A 15110-nucleotide genomic window follows, 5' to 3' on the forward strand; every position below is an offset into this window, starting at 1 on the left:
TTTTGTTTTGATAAGCGCTGGGTTCATTTATCAGAATAGGATGGGGAATTCACAATCACGTGGAAGCTGACAATTCTTTTGACACTCTTGATCAAATAGTTGTTTCTCATTTAAAATATGAAGAATGCGTTGTAACACGATGGTGACCGCTGTTCTATGTTTCCATCTTATCTAGCGGGGAGGGCAGCCACGTGTCCGGTCAGAGTAACGGCCGGGACCCCCAGGCGCTGGCCAAAGCTGTTCAGATTCACCACGACACGCTGAGGACCATGTACTTCGCCTGAGCCACACACTCCACGGCCATCGTCCCGCCTTCACTCCTACCTGAGTGGGCATACAGCCCACAGTAAGGCACCAACCACCTCATCCCCATCCCTTCCTCCCTGCAACGGCCTACACATACTCCACAGACCTCCCATGTCTGACAAAGCCAAGTCAGCCCCCCCCAAGGAAAAACAAAGCATAAAATCCTTCTCCTGTAAAACGCAGGCAGACTCTACAGCCTCATGCACTCACAAATGGTTATGAATATTATTGTTATTATTGTCCTTTTGTTGTTTTTACCTTACCAGGACTATTGCTCTTTTTTTATGTTGAATTTTTAAAATGTGGGTATTATATTATTGTTATTGTATTGTATGCTACCTTCACACTCCTATGTATGTAAGTATGCAATATGGATGGGAGGACAACGGGCGGTAAATGACAACAACAAAAAGACGATGATGAAACTTTTTTGACTGCCACCACGATGCTGCCTCTTTACCCATCCGAATGCCGGATGCCAGTGTTCCAAGCTCTTTGGTACGGGGCCCCTTCAGAGGGGTGGTAATGGACACTACACCTTTTATCATCATTTTAACATTGTCATGAACTGCATTCTTGCTTTTGTTATGTTTTTGAATAATGTTTTTGTTTGTTTTTTAAGGCCTTGATGAGGCAGTGGTATGGTACATTAGCACTTAGCGATAGCATGTAGACGCTGCCAGTCCCACACACAAGAGTTTGTTAGTGTGTGAGGCTAGCCTTCTGGTCTTTATAATATTGAATACAGAGGAAGAGCAGGTGTAGCATTATTGTAGATACAGGAGTAAATTCCTGCCACACACTATGTGCTGGTTGGCCAGTCCCTTAGATCATTTAGCCAATAGAGACAAACTTAGTGTAACGATAGAGGGACCATTTGCATAGAGTGTATCAAATATACTTGCACCCCATGCACCTAAACCAGCATTATTAACCAGCCAAATGAAATGTGATACCAACCAATGGAAATGGGGCACTTAAACAGGAAGATAATCTTTTGTTTCTGTATGCATAGCTCTTATAAGAATTACGAGGCACTTTTTTAATTTACGTTATGGTTTGTTTCACTTCTGACTGGGGATACCTGTCTTATGAGGCTAGACACAATTTGCCTGGAAATCGCTCACTCTCACCCTCTCATAGTGTGAACAAAAGGCAACAAAGGCAATAGGCAAGGTCAGATCTCCTTTGTAGATTTGAATGCAGGCAAATGGAAGCCTGTGATCACTTGAAGTGCTGCAAAGCTGAAACCACATTCAGCACTTGACCTTGCTATGATCATTCTCCACATTCCAATATGTATCACTGGACATGACACCAAACGGTGGACACCATTAACATCCACTCACGCACACCTTCCCATAATCCAGACACCTACACCTCGTATTAAGTTCTTCCGCCTACACCATTGCAGGTGTTTTACAGGCACTGATTACTCTGAGCCTCGCCAACGTGAGCACATTAACATGTCAGCCTCTCAGTTCCGCTCTTAGCATGTAGAGATCCCCCCTTTTCAAATGCACTTAGCCCCTTATCTCCCTCTAACCCCAAAAACATATGGACAAATACCCCCCTTTTTTCTAGCTTATCCCTATGCTCTCTATCCTTGTCTTTTAACGTCATCTACCTGTGTCATTCCTTGCCCCGCCCCCCAGTCTGTGCTAGACATTCCCCATTGGTGCGCTGTGTGCATGAGCAACACAGATAGGGGGTTGCTGCATAAGTCTGGGTGGGTCATTATTACTACTTTATATGCCCTGCCTTCACATCTCGTCACTTTCTGGCTTTATGGAACAAAAAAATGCATGTAACTATTTTTTATGACTGGATATTCTGAGCCACCTTATTTTGGTTTAGTTAGAGATAGGAGCCTCGTGCTCACCGCTGCCTGTCAGTCATTTTGCCTCGATTGTGTTATGGTTGAAGACTGTTTTTATTTTCCTGTATTATGATTATTATGATTATTGTGACTAGTGTCAGAGTGTTTCCTCAAGAGGGCACTGTGGGGACAGTCTCAGATTTCCACCTCAGTTGCCCTTAAAGCGCCTCAAATGTTATCTGATGGTTAGAGCCCCTTTGAACCGAAAGGGATCCTATGATGATGTAAATCAGATTAGTTTGATTTTGAATCATGTTTATTAACTTGCATAATCAAATGCCTTTGTACACCGTTTTTCTGATCCTTCATTGTGTCCAAGGTGATTTGTATATATAAATATATATTAACCTGTTATGTATTTTTTGGCTCACCGGTAGCGGGGCCTTTTTCACAGTTGGGGCCAGTGTTACAATACTCCCCCCACTCTGTGTTTAAGATTTCAGCCTGGTGGGCAAGTCCCGGCACAGCTGAATCCAGATGCAGTTTTCTTCGCTCACTGAAGCCACCAAGCACCTTGCAAAGAAGGGGGACAAAACAGGAGTCACCCTGGAAACGCATCATGTGGACACAGGAGAGTCCGCTCCTCTCCGCCCAGCCTCACTGACTAAGCAATATGAAGCCACTGAACAAGAACAGTCCCTGTCATAGCACTTCCCAATAGATTTGAATGAAAGGACATGGAAGCAACTTATTTTGGCTCTGTGTATGTAATAGTATGGGGACTCTGTTGGGGAGGGTTATTTTTTAAAGAAAATAAATTTGTTTTTTATTACTCTTTGGTTTTTGGTTGTTGTTTAAAGTATATGTAGATAGGTAGGTAGGTAGATGGATAAATAGATGGATGGATGGATGGATCGACAGACCTTTATCCCACAAGGGAAATTCAGTCACCATGGCAGTTACAGCAGTCATACAAAAACCCTAGAAAGAACAGATAAAAACACAGATAAGAAAGATAAGAGACGCAAGAATATATATACACACACACACACACACACACACACACACACACAGACACACACACTCACACACGCACACATACACACCTATGGTATGTCGGGCAGAAACCAGCTATGTCCAAAATATTCACTTTTCAGGAAATGAAAAACATGTTTTTAGAACAACAATACTGCCTCATCAAAGTTTTTTTGGTGACTTCATACATTGTCAGATACTTGAATGTGTCCTTATATTGTCATCACTTTACCCAAATACAGCTCAAGTGGAGTTAGGAGCTTTTTGACCATTAATGTGGAGATAGGTATTGTTTCCGTCTGACTTCATCATTCTAATCAATGATGGACAAAACAACTATCTCCACAAGTTGGAGTTAGGTGGTTTGACCGACAGTTTGAGGATCCAATGGAGTTAGGAGGTTTAGTCAGAAGCGCTTTTAATACTTTTCATTGGTTCAATATTTGTATAATCCACACACAGACGTAAAGGGTAGCACTGATTTATAAAAAATTAAAACGTTGAAAAATGGAGATCTGGTTTCTGCCCGACAGCGATGATATACTATACACCAAGAGTTGTGTTTACTTAGATTTTCTTCATTCAGGTGAGCTATTCATTACTACTTTCAAAGGTTTCATGACAATGTGAGTATCAGAACAGACTTGCACCCCGCATGCACCTAAACCAGCATTATTAACCAGCCAAATGTGATACCAACCAATGGAAATGGGGCACTCAAACAGGAAGATAATCTTTTGTTTCTGTATGCATAGCTCTTATAAGAATTACGAGGCACTTTTTTAATTTACGTTATTTGTTTCACTTCTGACTGGGGATACCTGTCTTTTGAGGCTAGACACAATTTGCCTGGAAATCGCTCACTCTCACCCTCTCATAGCGTGAACAAAAGGCAACAAAGGCAATAGGCAAGGTCAGATCTCCTTTGTAGATTTGAATGCAGGCAAATGGAAGCCTGTGATCACTTAAAGTGCTGCAAAGCTGAAACCACATTCAGCACTTGACCTTGCTATGATCATTCTCCACATTCCAATATGTATCACTGGACATGACACCAAACGGTGGACACCATTAACATCCACTCACACACACCTTCCCATAATCCAGACACCTACACCTCTGCCCAACAGCGATGATATACTATAATGTACACCAAGAGTTGTGTTTACCTCGATTTTCTTCATTCAGGTGAGCTATACATTACTACTTTCAAAGGTTTCATGACAATGTGAGTATCAGAACAGATAATCATGGAGTTACATTTGAAAACATACTTTATGTGAATTGATGAATTTGTGGACAAACAAGGGCAAACCTAGACGTGTGCATGGCTGAGCCTCATCATGGCTCATGGAGCAGATGACCTTCTTGACCTTGACCACCAAATTGCACCATATTGAGTTAAATAAATAAAATGAAGCTTTGTGGCTTTGGGTTGTGATTTGATGACGATGGTGGGGTAACCCTTTGGGGAAAGCCCGATTTTGTTTGGGTATACTTTTGTACTTTTATATAAAGAAAAACGTAGATCTGACTGCAGTACAAGCTCACAACTCGTTGAGGATGCTATGCCTCCTGTTGTGAGCTTGTAGATCAGCTGTTTTTCTTGCAGGACACCATCATAGATGGAGTAAATTAACCACTTAAACCCCAGCATTGGTATTGTGGTTAAAGCTTTCATGCCTCGTTGTGAGCTTGCCGATCGGCTATTTTCGGCGAAAGCTTTCCCCACAACAACAACAACAGACAACAGAAAACAGAAATATACTAGTATTGAGCCCTGAGGCACTCCGGTTACCCATATGGGGTTTAAGTGGTTAAAAAAAAGAGGCGGAGTTCCCCTGTGTGACGTACGGTGACTGAGAGCCCACCTCTTCCTGCCGGTGTCAGAAAGGCAACTTCACCATATTTAGCTCAGGCTGCTGGAGCCCCTACACAGTGGATCTGTCACCCAGGGGCTGAACAAATCTTCACACTAACTGGTTGGAAAAAAAAACAACAAGCCGGAGACTGTTGACAGCCCTCAAATCTGACACTAACGCGACCACTAACGTTAACCACGATCAAGACGACGTCGCAGGAATCCGTCGGCTGCAACAGCTGTGTTTTTATAGCGATAAAAGTGGCCATCTTCTGTCAGAATTTACAACTATCCAGCAGACCCTTTTTTTTTTTAGCCCAAGCCAAGCTAGTTAATTATCTCAAGCTAGCCCAATCTGATCTGCTTTTTGTGGACATTTTCGCCGTCGGGGGTGGCTTCGGAAACTGCTTTTTTAAGGATGAATCTGAAGTCAAACGGAGCTGCTCTTATGATATCTTGACAGACTGTCTCTGTCTCCACTTTGCCCAAAGCCAGTGGGTACCGCGAGCTAACGCGGCTAGCCAGCGATCGTTGAGGTTTCTCCGTGGCAGTGAGACCTGATTGGATACTTAAGTTGCCCTGGACCGGGGTCTTACAAACGGGGACACCACAAAGACCCCCCACCCCCCCGCCCCGCCGGCCTAACGGGACTCTCCGGGGACGGAGGGGAGGAAGGGGCCTTCTGACAGCCCTCTCAGAGGGAGAGGCGGTGCACACCGAGCAGGGATAAGAGTCCCTCCAGCCAGCCTTTTGACAACTGTGATCCGGGTAGTGAACCGGGCAGGGACCTCATGAATGGAAATCGGAACTACAGCAGGTAAAGATGTATTGACCTGTCGGTCTGTTTACCTCGAACTGCAAACTGTTGACATCACGTCTTTGAACTAGCCTCGGATCAAGACTAGTCACATCTGTGATAGGCTTGATCCAAGGCTATCTTTGAACTGAAAAGTTAAAACTACTGAACCTGTCATTGTCATTATGATTGACTATTTTGTAACATGCCAGGTATTTGGTCCCTCTGGGCAAGGTGTGGGTTAATATGCATCTTGTCTCAGGTGTGTTTGACATGACATCTGCCAGGTGCTCTTTGTTTAGCTGTCACCAAGCAGGGAGTTTACTTTTGAGCAAGCATCAATATGTGACAGTTCTTGCTGTTTTGTTAACTTGTTTGTTTCTCAAACGTTGGTTAGTTGATACACATGCAAACAGTTCTCTTCCACTAATGATAGCCTCAGCATCCTCCAGGTCTGGTGTGTGGGTTACTACACCTACCTCCTGGTGCTGTGGTCACACTTGAACTTAATCATCTCGATTACCTACCGTGGTATTGTTTGTTTGTTTCATGGTCATTTAAGTCCACAACTAAACAGAATCAGATGCTCATTTGAATATCTTCATCACACATTGACGATATTATTTGACAGGAGATGTGGTCTGAGACAGGACTTTCTTCGAGGGCTTGTTATTCTCATGAAATCCTGAATGCAAAGATTTCCAGCATTTACATTTTCAAAAGACATGCATCAAAAAAATTGATTTTGCAGCATGAAAAAGCAACCTCTGAGGTTCTTGACTAGTTAATTACAAAACATGTATACTATAGACAATATATTACCTACCTATTTATGCACATTTTCAAAACCATGTCCTTGAAAACCCATAAAATTACATTTCAAAACTTTTTGGATATTGATTAACCATCCTGTACAGACTTGTACAGACATTTTTAACACAATGTTTTCTGCAATACATTTGTTTAAAAGTCACATATTATTTTCTAATGATCAAATTCACTTTTCAGTAATGATACACGTTTTGGAAATTAAGCTGACTGTTTTGGAAATGATAATAAATAAGATTAGCATGTTTCCTTTGAGAACTGTCCAAGAAATATGAAGTTGTTTGATAAACATAATATTCTAACAAATACTGAAGAGTTTATTTAAATATTCTTTAATACTTTTGCTCTACTAAGGCAAGGCTAATTCTATACAGTCAATAGAGCAATAGAACAAGCAAGCGGGCAAGGTAGAATGGTATAAATGCAATCTGACTAATTTCAGTCAACCAAGCATAAGGGGTAGTTGTAGCCCTCTTTGGCTGGGATTCCCCTCTGGATCAAATAGATAAATCATCGTAATATGTTTTATAACAATTATTTTTGCTCTTGCTGCTATTATTGTTGTAATGATAATAATGAAATCCCACTTATTTTAAAACCTAAATGTCAGGTGATAGGGCAATGACAACAGGAGAGAGGAGTAAGCTGCCCTAGTGTCACATGACACTACTATACAGTAGCTGCCTGGATTGATGGAGCAAACTGAGTGATTGCAGTGTGTGAGTGAGGACGGAGTGAGTCTTCGTTGAGCTAAATTAATGATACCAACATATGCTACAGTTGCTAAAGCAAAGCAATATAATGTGACAAGCTTGTTACCTTAGCTTGACCTTACATATTGCTTCATATTAGCATCATATAGCCCCATATTAGCTATGCTATAACCTTAACTATCTATAGACAATTAAGTGTGCATTCAGTCTCTGCGGAGGTTCAGACACACATGCACACACACACACACACACACACACACACACACACACACACACACACACACACACACACACACACACACACACACACACACACACACACACACACAGTGAAAGGACATTATTATTTTTTTCAATTTGTTGCAGATTTTTGCATGTTTTTTTTATATACACGTTTTATTTGTTTATTTTCTTACTTCTTGACTGCTCAATCGTGTTTTCTGGCAAAGATGGAGCTGCATTTTATAATAAAATATTGATAATAAAAGTGTCAAAACATGGAATATTTAATATTGAAGTAAATGCAATCAATATCATCATGTACAGGTGCTGAAGAGAGAATTTATCATTTCATAATTCAAAGTGTTAACATTTTAAGAGACTATCTAGCTTAGTTTCCGTCTAGCAGCTTCTTCGTTGTGATGAATAATGGGATATTTAATCCAACTTTATTCATGTCTTAACAGGAGCACACACAATGTAGCTGAGGATAATTGTTAAGTGTTAATGAGAATTTCAGCTGAAAATGCATGAAAATACGATAACTTTCAAATCTAAAGAACCCTCTGTGAAAGAAGGAGAACACTTATATTTAACATAATACAATTATATTACTAATTTGTAACTTTTATGTTGAAATGATTACTGCCGCCATGGTATGTAATTACATTTCATGAGAATCAACCAATTGACCCCAGCCTGAACTCAATATAGCCGAGCTTGTTGCCAGGTATGGTGTAGGTTTGTAGGCCAGGTTTTTCAGAATGTCCTCCTCATTATGTGCATATGATGATTCAGATTCTAGGCATCTGGCTGATGCTTCTACTCAAAGCAGCTTATAATAAGTGAGCAGGTAAGAGGATTAGTGTCATTCTTAGGTGCACTTTAAATTAATAATATTTAATATGTCAGTTGATTGACAGATGTTTTGCTGTTGTGGGCATTAAACCCTCTTGACATTTATTTTTGTTATTATGTGGTCCGTCTAGCCACCAAGCCACACTGGGCTTGGAAGTCAGATGCTTAACATTAACCATCACCACCTCACCTGAATAGTGCAGTGACCTCAAGTACCCTGGCAAAATTCCTTTCCAGAAGCTGGAGATAAAAAGCCCGGGCCTAGCACACTGGCGGCAAAAGTGTCTCCCTGTTGATTGTAGTGGCGGTTACACTGTCTCGCCTGGCTTTGTCTGAACTAACGGAAGCGTTCCACTTATGCAACCATACACTGGATGGCAGGTACCTCTGAACAGCTAGCGACATGTGATACGGCAAAACTGTTCACCTTCACCCTTCCCTCCTCCCCGGAAAAGTCCCCTCTGCCAGCTAACTGACTGACAGAGTGACCTCTGAGCCCCTCTCAGGTGTGACAGTTCCCAGGGTTGGTAACAGAACAGGAGGGATTTTCCATCAGCCAAGCACCTAATGGCTAACAGACTGGACAAGGTGTGTGTGTGTGTGTGTGTGTGTGTGTGTGTGTGTGTGTGTGTGTGTGTGTGTGTGTGTGTGTGTGTGTGTGTGTGTGTGTGTGTGTGTGTGTGTGTGTGTGTGTGTGTGTGTGTGTGTGTGTGTGTGTGTGTGTGTGTGTGTGTGTGTGTGTGTGTTCCATTTTCAAGCCACTTTTAACATTTGATTACACATGTGTGCTTTGTCTTACGATGTTGTCACTAGCTGAAAAACTGTTATTTTCAGCAAGCAAGTGAAGCAACACCTTCATGTGACAAAGCATAACTTTGGGCTCTAGTCTGTCATGGTGTTAGTGTGTGTTTGCACGTAAATGTGCATCTCCAACCGCCAAAAGTTAACCGCCTTGAGTGAATGATTGAATGGGGGCCCTCTGTCAGTCAAGTCAGTCAGCGCTTCAGAGAGCGGCGTGAGAAAATGCAAATTGATCACACGGCCCGCTAACAGCCACTCTTCATACCAGTAGCAGTCTGACCAGCATGCATGCAGATTGGAAACTTCTCTTCTGGTCAGATTATTAGCACTAGGGATAAAATGAGTGTTGGGGCTTTTGAGCCATAGGCAAATCTAATCCATTTTGATGTGCTAACTCTGTGGTATTCGGATCTCATGCTGACAAATAGTTCAACACTCAATACCGAATGTTTGTAGTTATCTAGCCAAGTTGCTGGGCACAATTTCCATGTAAAGAAAGAAAGCTTATTGTTATACAAACCCTTGCCCAAATCTTAACCTTTTTATTATCATTATTATTACCCTTCACTGAAGGCACACATTTTAACACAACATTTTTTTTAATAATCAAATAAATGTTTGGCCTCGTGGCCTGGCCAGAAAGTGAACATGAATCTACAGTCTCTGTCAGTCACTGTGGCATTTAGTGGCCTCATGTCCAGCCGGAGTTTATTTTATGCCGGTCATATGAGGATAACCCAAATGAGAGATCCTCTCCCCCAGCTGGTCAGTTTGGTTGGGTAACCCACGTTCAGCAGTGCATGAAGACAGGTGCTTCCTGTCGTAATGGATATGCTGCCTGGTGGTATAGCAACCATTGTGCACCTACACTTGGGTTGTAAAGCGGTGGGAATTTAGGGAAATATTGAAGCAACTCTCCCAAAAATTTGTGAATTACTATATTACTTTGACAAGTAGTTCCGACGCTGATGATTGATTTAAAGCTGCCCTCTGTAACTTTCATGTCCAACCCCGGATTCAAACCCGGGTCTCTCCCGCACAAGTGCTGAAATTTCTACCGCTGACTGAGCTTCTAGAGCCCATCTGCTTGCTCTGGGGAGAAATAGAATTTTGACCTTCAGTCAGCAGTACCACTTGCCAACCAGTCGTGTCAAACCAGACACAGGATCTAAATGTCTCAATAGTAGATTATGTTGTATCTACATACTGTAATTAAGTCCAGTCGACACCAATGCAACTCCTTGCAACTACTTGCAACCGTTATCCCCAAATGGCACCAGTCTGCAGCTGGTCAGTCCACACCGCTGCAATGGTCTCTAAAACTGTTGCAAGGAGGTGCATTGGTGTGGACTGGCCTTTAGTTTACATTTGAACAAAATAACACTAAACATTAATAATAATATTCACCAAAAAAGTTAGATAGTACAGCTTTAATACACAAGGTGTGCCAAAAATCTCCACATACTTTGCATTATCAAGCAAATGTTTTGGAAATACACACACACACACACACACACACACACACACACACACACAATTCCTCTATACTACTTCAGGCTGAACACTACTGTCCTTCTAGACTCAGTCACACACACACACACACACACACACACACACACACACACACACACACACACACACACACACACACACACACACAATTCCTCTATACTACTTCAGGCCGAACACGACTGTCCTTCTAGACTCAGTTACTAACACACACACACACACACACACACACACACACACACACACACCCACACCCACACCCACACACACACACACAGAGGCATTACTGGGGGGAATAAATGCCACTGACACTTAATAATAGGCGCCCCCCCGAACCTGTCACACTACACTTGCTAACCAGGCAGGTACAGTGTAGGATTTATGTGGCTGAAGATGAGTCAGCTTGCTATGAATTAAATATAGCAGTGGTGGTGGGATAGGTTCAAGTGGCACTCCTTACATGAATACATTGTAGAGAATGTCCTTTCTGCTCTTTTGTCTCTCTGATGTCTTACTCCAGTTCTTGTCCCCCACAATCCCATTCTCACACTCACTCAGTTTCTTCCCGCTCTTTTTCATTCACTAACAGATGCCCCCTCTGCACCCCCCCCTTGCTCTTGTCGCTTTGCTTTCTCCAAAGCTTTTCTTTCCCTGTCTGTGCCTCAGTGGGGAACTTTGACTTCTCTGTCGTTCTTCCGGTAGGGTGGCTCTGTGTGGTGAAGGCCTTGAGCTTAGACAACTTGATTTGCAGTCTCCTCGTATAATTCTTGGCTCATTCAAGCAGCCCAGTGACAATAGACACCCCACCCCCCCCCAGTCCCCAGCCTCCCATAAGGCAGACTCTGGCATATTGTGGCAGGTTTCTATGGAGAGTGCAGTTTGCCGTTGGTCTTTGGGCTTATTGTGAGGAGTTGACTACAGCTACAGTTGTCTGTTCATTTTTCTTGCTTTCTTTTTTTTCTTCTTTAAAGAAAAGCGGGAACCTCTCTTATCCCCCCCCCACACACACACACACTTCATTTAATTGTTGTTTTCAAATTTCCCGCCACTGAGTCTTTGAATAGCTCTACTGTTTTTCCAAAATACCAATCAAGTGAGAGGAAAGCTCATTAATCATTAAAGATTCTTCTGCTTTCTATTCTAATGTTCAATGACAGGTAAGTGATCCCTGTCATTGAACAAACATTCTATAGCAATGAATACTGTCAGAATAGTGCTTTAACCTTTTAACAAAAAACGTTTTATTTTGACCAAAAAAATATCACTTTTGATATTTTTCTTGATTCACTTCAAACCTATTGGGTTCCATTCAACCCTATGTTTGTCTTCGCCAGGCCGTCAGCCTGGGAGGTGAAGACTATGTTTATTTTTTGCCCCTGTACGTCTGTGTGCACATCTGTCTGTGAACAGCTCATCTCAGGCAGTGGACCAATCGGTGTGAAACTTTGCACGCACATGTTTGCTACTACTCCTACAGAATTAGTCCAAAACACATGCAAATTGGTGCACATTCGCTCTAGAGTCATGTGAAAGTTCATATTTTTCAGATTCCATTACGATTGGTTTCAAAGTTTGCGAGAGGGGCCAGTTTAGCATTAAAATGCCACAAATCCTGAACGCAATGTCTGATTTAACTCAAATTGTAATCACACGTCAAGGGGCCTCAAATGTCACCGTTTGTTGCACCAAATTAAGTACAAATGTCCTTGTTAGTCATGTGACAATGGCCGTCAAACAGGGTTTTGATATTCCACACCGTTTCCCTGTAATTGGCTAAAGATTTGTGGCCAAAACTGACACAGCCCTGGGTAGGCCACCCAGCCTGGCAAAGACCTGTGCGCTGAGGAACGTCCTTTTCTAGTCTATGATCTCTTTTATCCCAAACCTGTTCTTGTACACCCTGCTCACTTCTACCCCTTTGTGTACAGTGTTACCCATTGCAGAACTCATTTTCTTTTTTCCCACCTCAGATTCAAACACCACGATGGGCTGTGTTTTCTCCACGGGGCTACAAAGTGTGACCCTGTGGCCTCGAAAGGAATGTCCCTATTCATCTTCCTTAACAAGTCTTAATTAAAACAGTTCGTTGTTTGCGCGCAAGGCGGAGGCAGCACTGACTGTGGCAGTGTGGCTTCAGCACATGCTGTTGGAGTGCATGAGCTGATGGCCTGCTGATGTGGGTGGGCTTCTTCGAAGCAAGGCAGCGACTGAGGGGGAGGGCGCGATACAGAAGCGCTTTGTGGGAGGGGGAGGAAAGCCGTGGAAGAGGAGGAGGAGGAAGGCCATGGACTGTGATGTGTCAGTGAGTGTGGAGGCCACACCAGGCTAATCTCTCCCTTCCCTTCCAGGGGTTTGTTTGTTAGAGGCACGGCGAGGGGCACACACACAGTATGAGGGGGGATTTAAAAGACAGGAAGAGAAGGAGCGCGAGCAGACATTTTTTTTGTTGTCGTTGTTGTTTTGTTTTCCACAGTAACTAACTCTAACTCTTACGTGTTAATTGAACTCTGAGTGTGAGAATATTAACTACTTTCTGAGGAGTTAAATTAACACATATATATAAATATTTTACTGTGTAGACAGATTTCAGTGTGTTCTCTTTTAATCACCAGAAAAAAAAAAGAAAAAAAAAGTTTCCTTTTGTGCTTTATTTCTCATAATAATAATAATATGGTCAAATATATCTTCTTTTGTGAGCTCTACTACTACTTGAGCTCTGCTATCGGTGAAGAACACAACACAATATACTGCCATCTCCACATTTGTGCATAGGGTGGACCATGTGGGCTGATGTCCACACACACACACACACGCACATGCACCCATGCCTCGAATGAATGAACACTATCACAACATGTCTCCTAAATGCAGTCTTTAGGTCTCCTTGGCCATTAATAAACATACACTTTTTATTCATCCTAACCTCACCCCCACCCCAATGTTCCAATTTCTTCCAAACATGCTGACCCTGCCTGCTAAGACAGAGAGCTCCATTTAACCTACCCCAGCAGAATCCTCAAGCAGTTTAATAGAGCTAGAATGTTCTGTGTGTGTGTGTGTGTCTCTATACTACTACAGACTGAACACTACTTTCTGTATAGACTCACACACACACACACACACACACACACACACACACACACACACACACACACACACACACACACACACACACACACACACACACACACACACACACTGCCTCGATTTCAGACTCGACTTGACTTGTCTTCTGATTGGAAATATTTATCTACCGTTTTCCCCTGGTCGTCATCATCATGATCACTCTGTTTTCCCCTCCGCTGATGTTTCCCTTTCTCTCGTTTCTCATCTTCTCGCTCATTCTCTCCTCACCTCTCTCTGTATTCCCTCGCCACTTCTTTTCATTGCTCCTACTGCTCCTTTCTGTCTTTCTCTCTTCCTCACACACTCTCCCTCATCTCCTCTCTCTTCTCTCTCTCTCTCTGTGTGTGTCTCTCTCTGTTCCTCAGAGGGATTTAGATATTTTCTCATGTTGTGACTGACTGGGCCCCCTCTCTCAGTCAGTCCCTCTCACTACCTGGCCGCCAGCTGCTGTTTATCTGTGGCAGAGTGGCAGTGGCTCCCATGGGCACCACAGGGATTGCCACTGTGAGACGGATGAGGGAAACACGAGGGAAGAGATCGGCAGTGTGTGTGTGATGCCCATCGATCCCTCCTAGCCAGTTAACCCATTCAATCCGGAAACGCATCTGTGCCATTTTAAGATTTCTTTGGCTATTCAAAAATAGCAGATATACAAGCTCATAGCTTGAGCTTGTAGATCTGCTGGAACAAAACATTTTGAGATGGGGGCCGCGGCCAAATACATATATCTAAAAATGATATGTATTTGGCCCGCGGACCCCCATCTCAAAATGTGTTGTTCCAGTGACCCCCAGAAGCACGGATCAAAAACAAACAAAAAAAATCAGAGCTGGTATGTGGACTTCACGTCTGCTATACAATTACTATACCAGTGGTTCTCAAGCATTTTAATTTCTAGGACCACCATAACTCTGAGAGTGTACAAATGGAACCAAATCCTGTAAGGTTTCATTTGGAACCCCCTTTTAGGAATCGTTAAAGGAAACCGTTAAGGAATCGGACCGTTAAGAGGGAATCGCTAAGGAACCGGAATCGTTAAACCGACCCTAGTGGCAACGTATGAGCAGTGTGAAACAGTATCTGTGATGCTGCATGTGTGCATGCATACATACGTTACTGTGTGACGGCGTTGACACATGCATCCGTGTGTGTGAGCGCGTGTGTACATTATGAGTGTGTGTCTGGGCTGGGCCTGCTGTGACTGACGCCATTGTGCCACACCACTGAGCACTCTCCCTG

At 42.9% G+C, this 15110-nt stretch overlaps 2 protein-coding genes across 7 annotated transcripts in view; both read left to right on the forward strand.

The window, feature by feature from the left end:
• Positions 1 to 2959, forward strand: part of ago1 (argonaute RISC component 1) — a 30544-nt gene extending 27585 nt beyond the window's left edge. For both annotated transcript variants that reach the window (XM_080427050.1, XM_080427051.1), the window contains exon 19: positions 176 to 2959. In XM_080427050.1, the coding sequence (XP_080283176.1) occupies positions 176 to 284 (109 nt within the window). In that variant the 3' untranslated portion in view covers positions 285 to 2959. The remainder of the gene's footprint in view (positions 1 to 175) is intronic.
• Positions 2960 to 5089: 2130 nt separating this feature from the next.
• ago3a (argonaute RISC catalytic component 3a) overlaps positions 5090 to 15110 on the forward strand; it is a 53834-nt gene continuing 43813 nt past the window's right edge. For all 5 annotated transcript variants that reach the window (XM_080425488.1, XM_080425491.1, XM_080425490.1 and 2 more), the window contains exon 1: positions 5090 to 5838. In XM_080425488.1, the coding sequence (XP_080281614.1) occupies positions 5817 to 5838 (22 nt within the window). In that variant the 5' untranslated portion in view covers positions 5090 to 5816. The remainder of the gene's footprint in view (positions 5839 to 15110) is intronic.

Source organism: Gymnoscopelus braueri (assembly GCF_963280865.1).
Source record: "Gymnoscopelus braueri genome assembly, chromosome: 4".
Taxonomy (NCBI): domain Eukaryota; kingdom Metazoa; phylum Chordata; class Actinopteri; order Myctophiformes; family Myctophidae; genus Gymnoscopelus; species Gymnoscopelus braueri.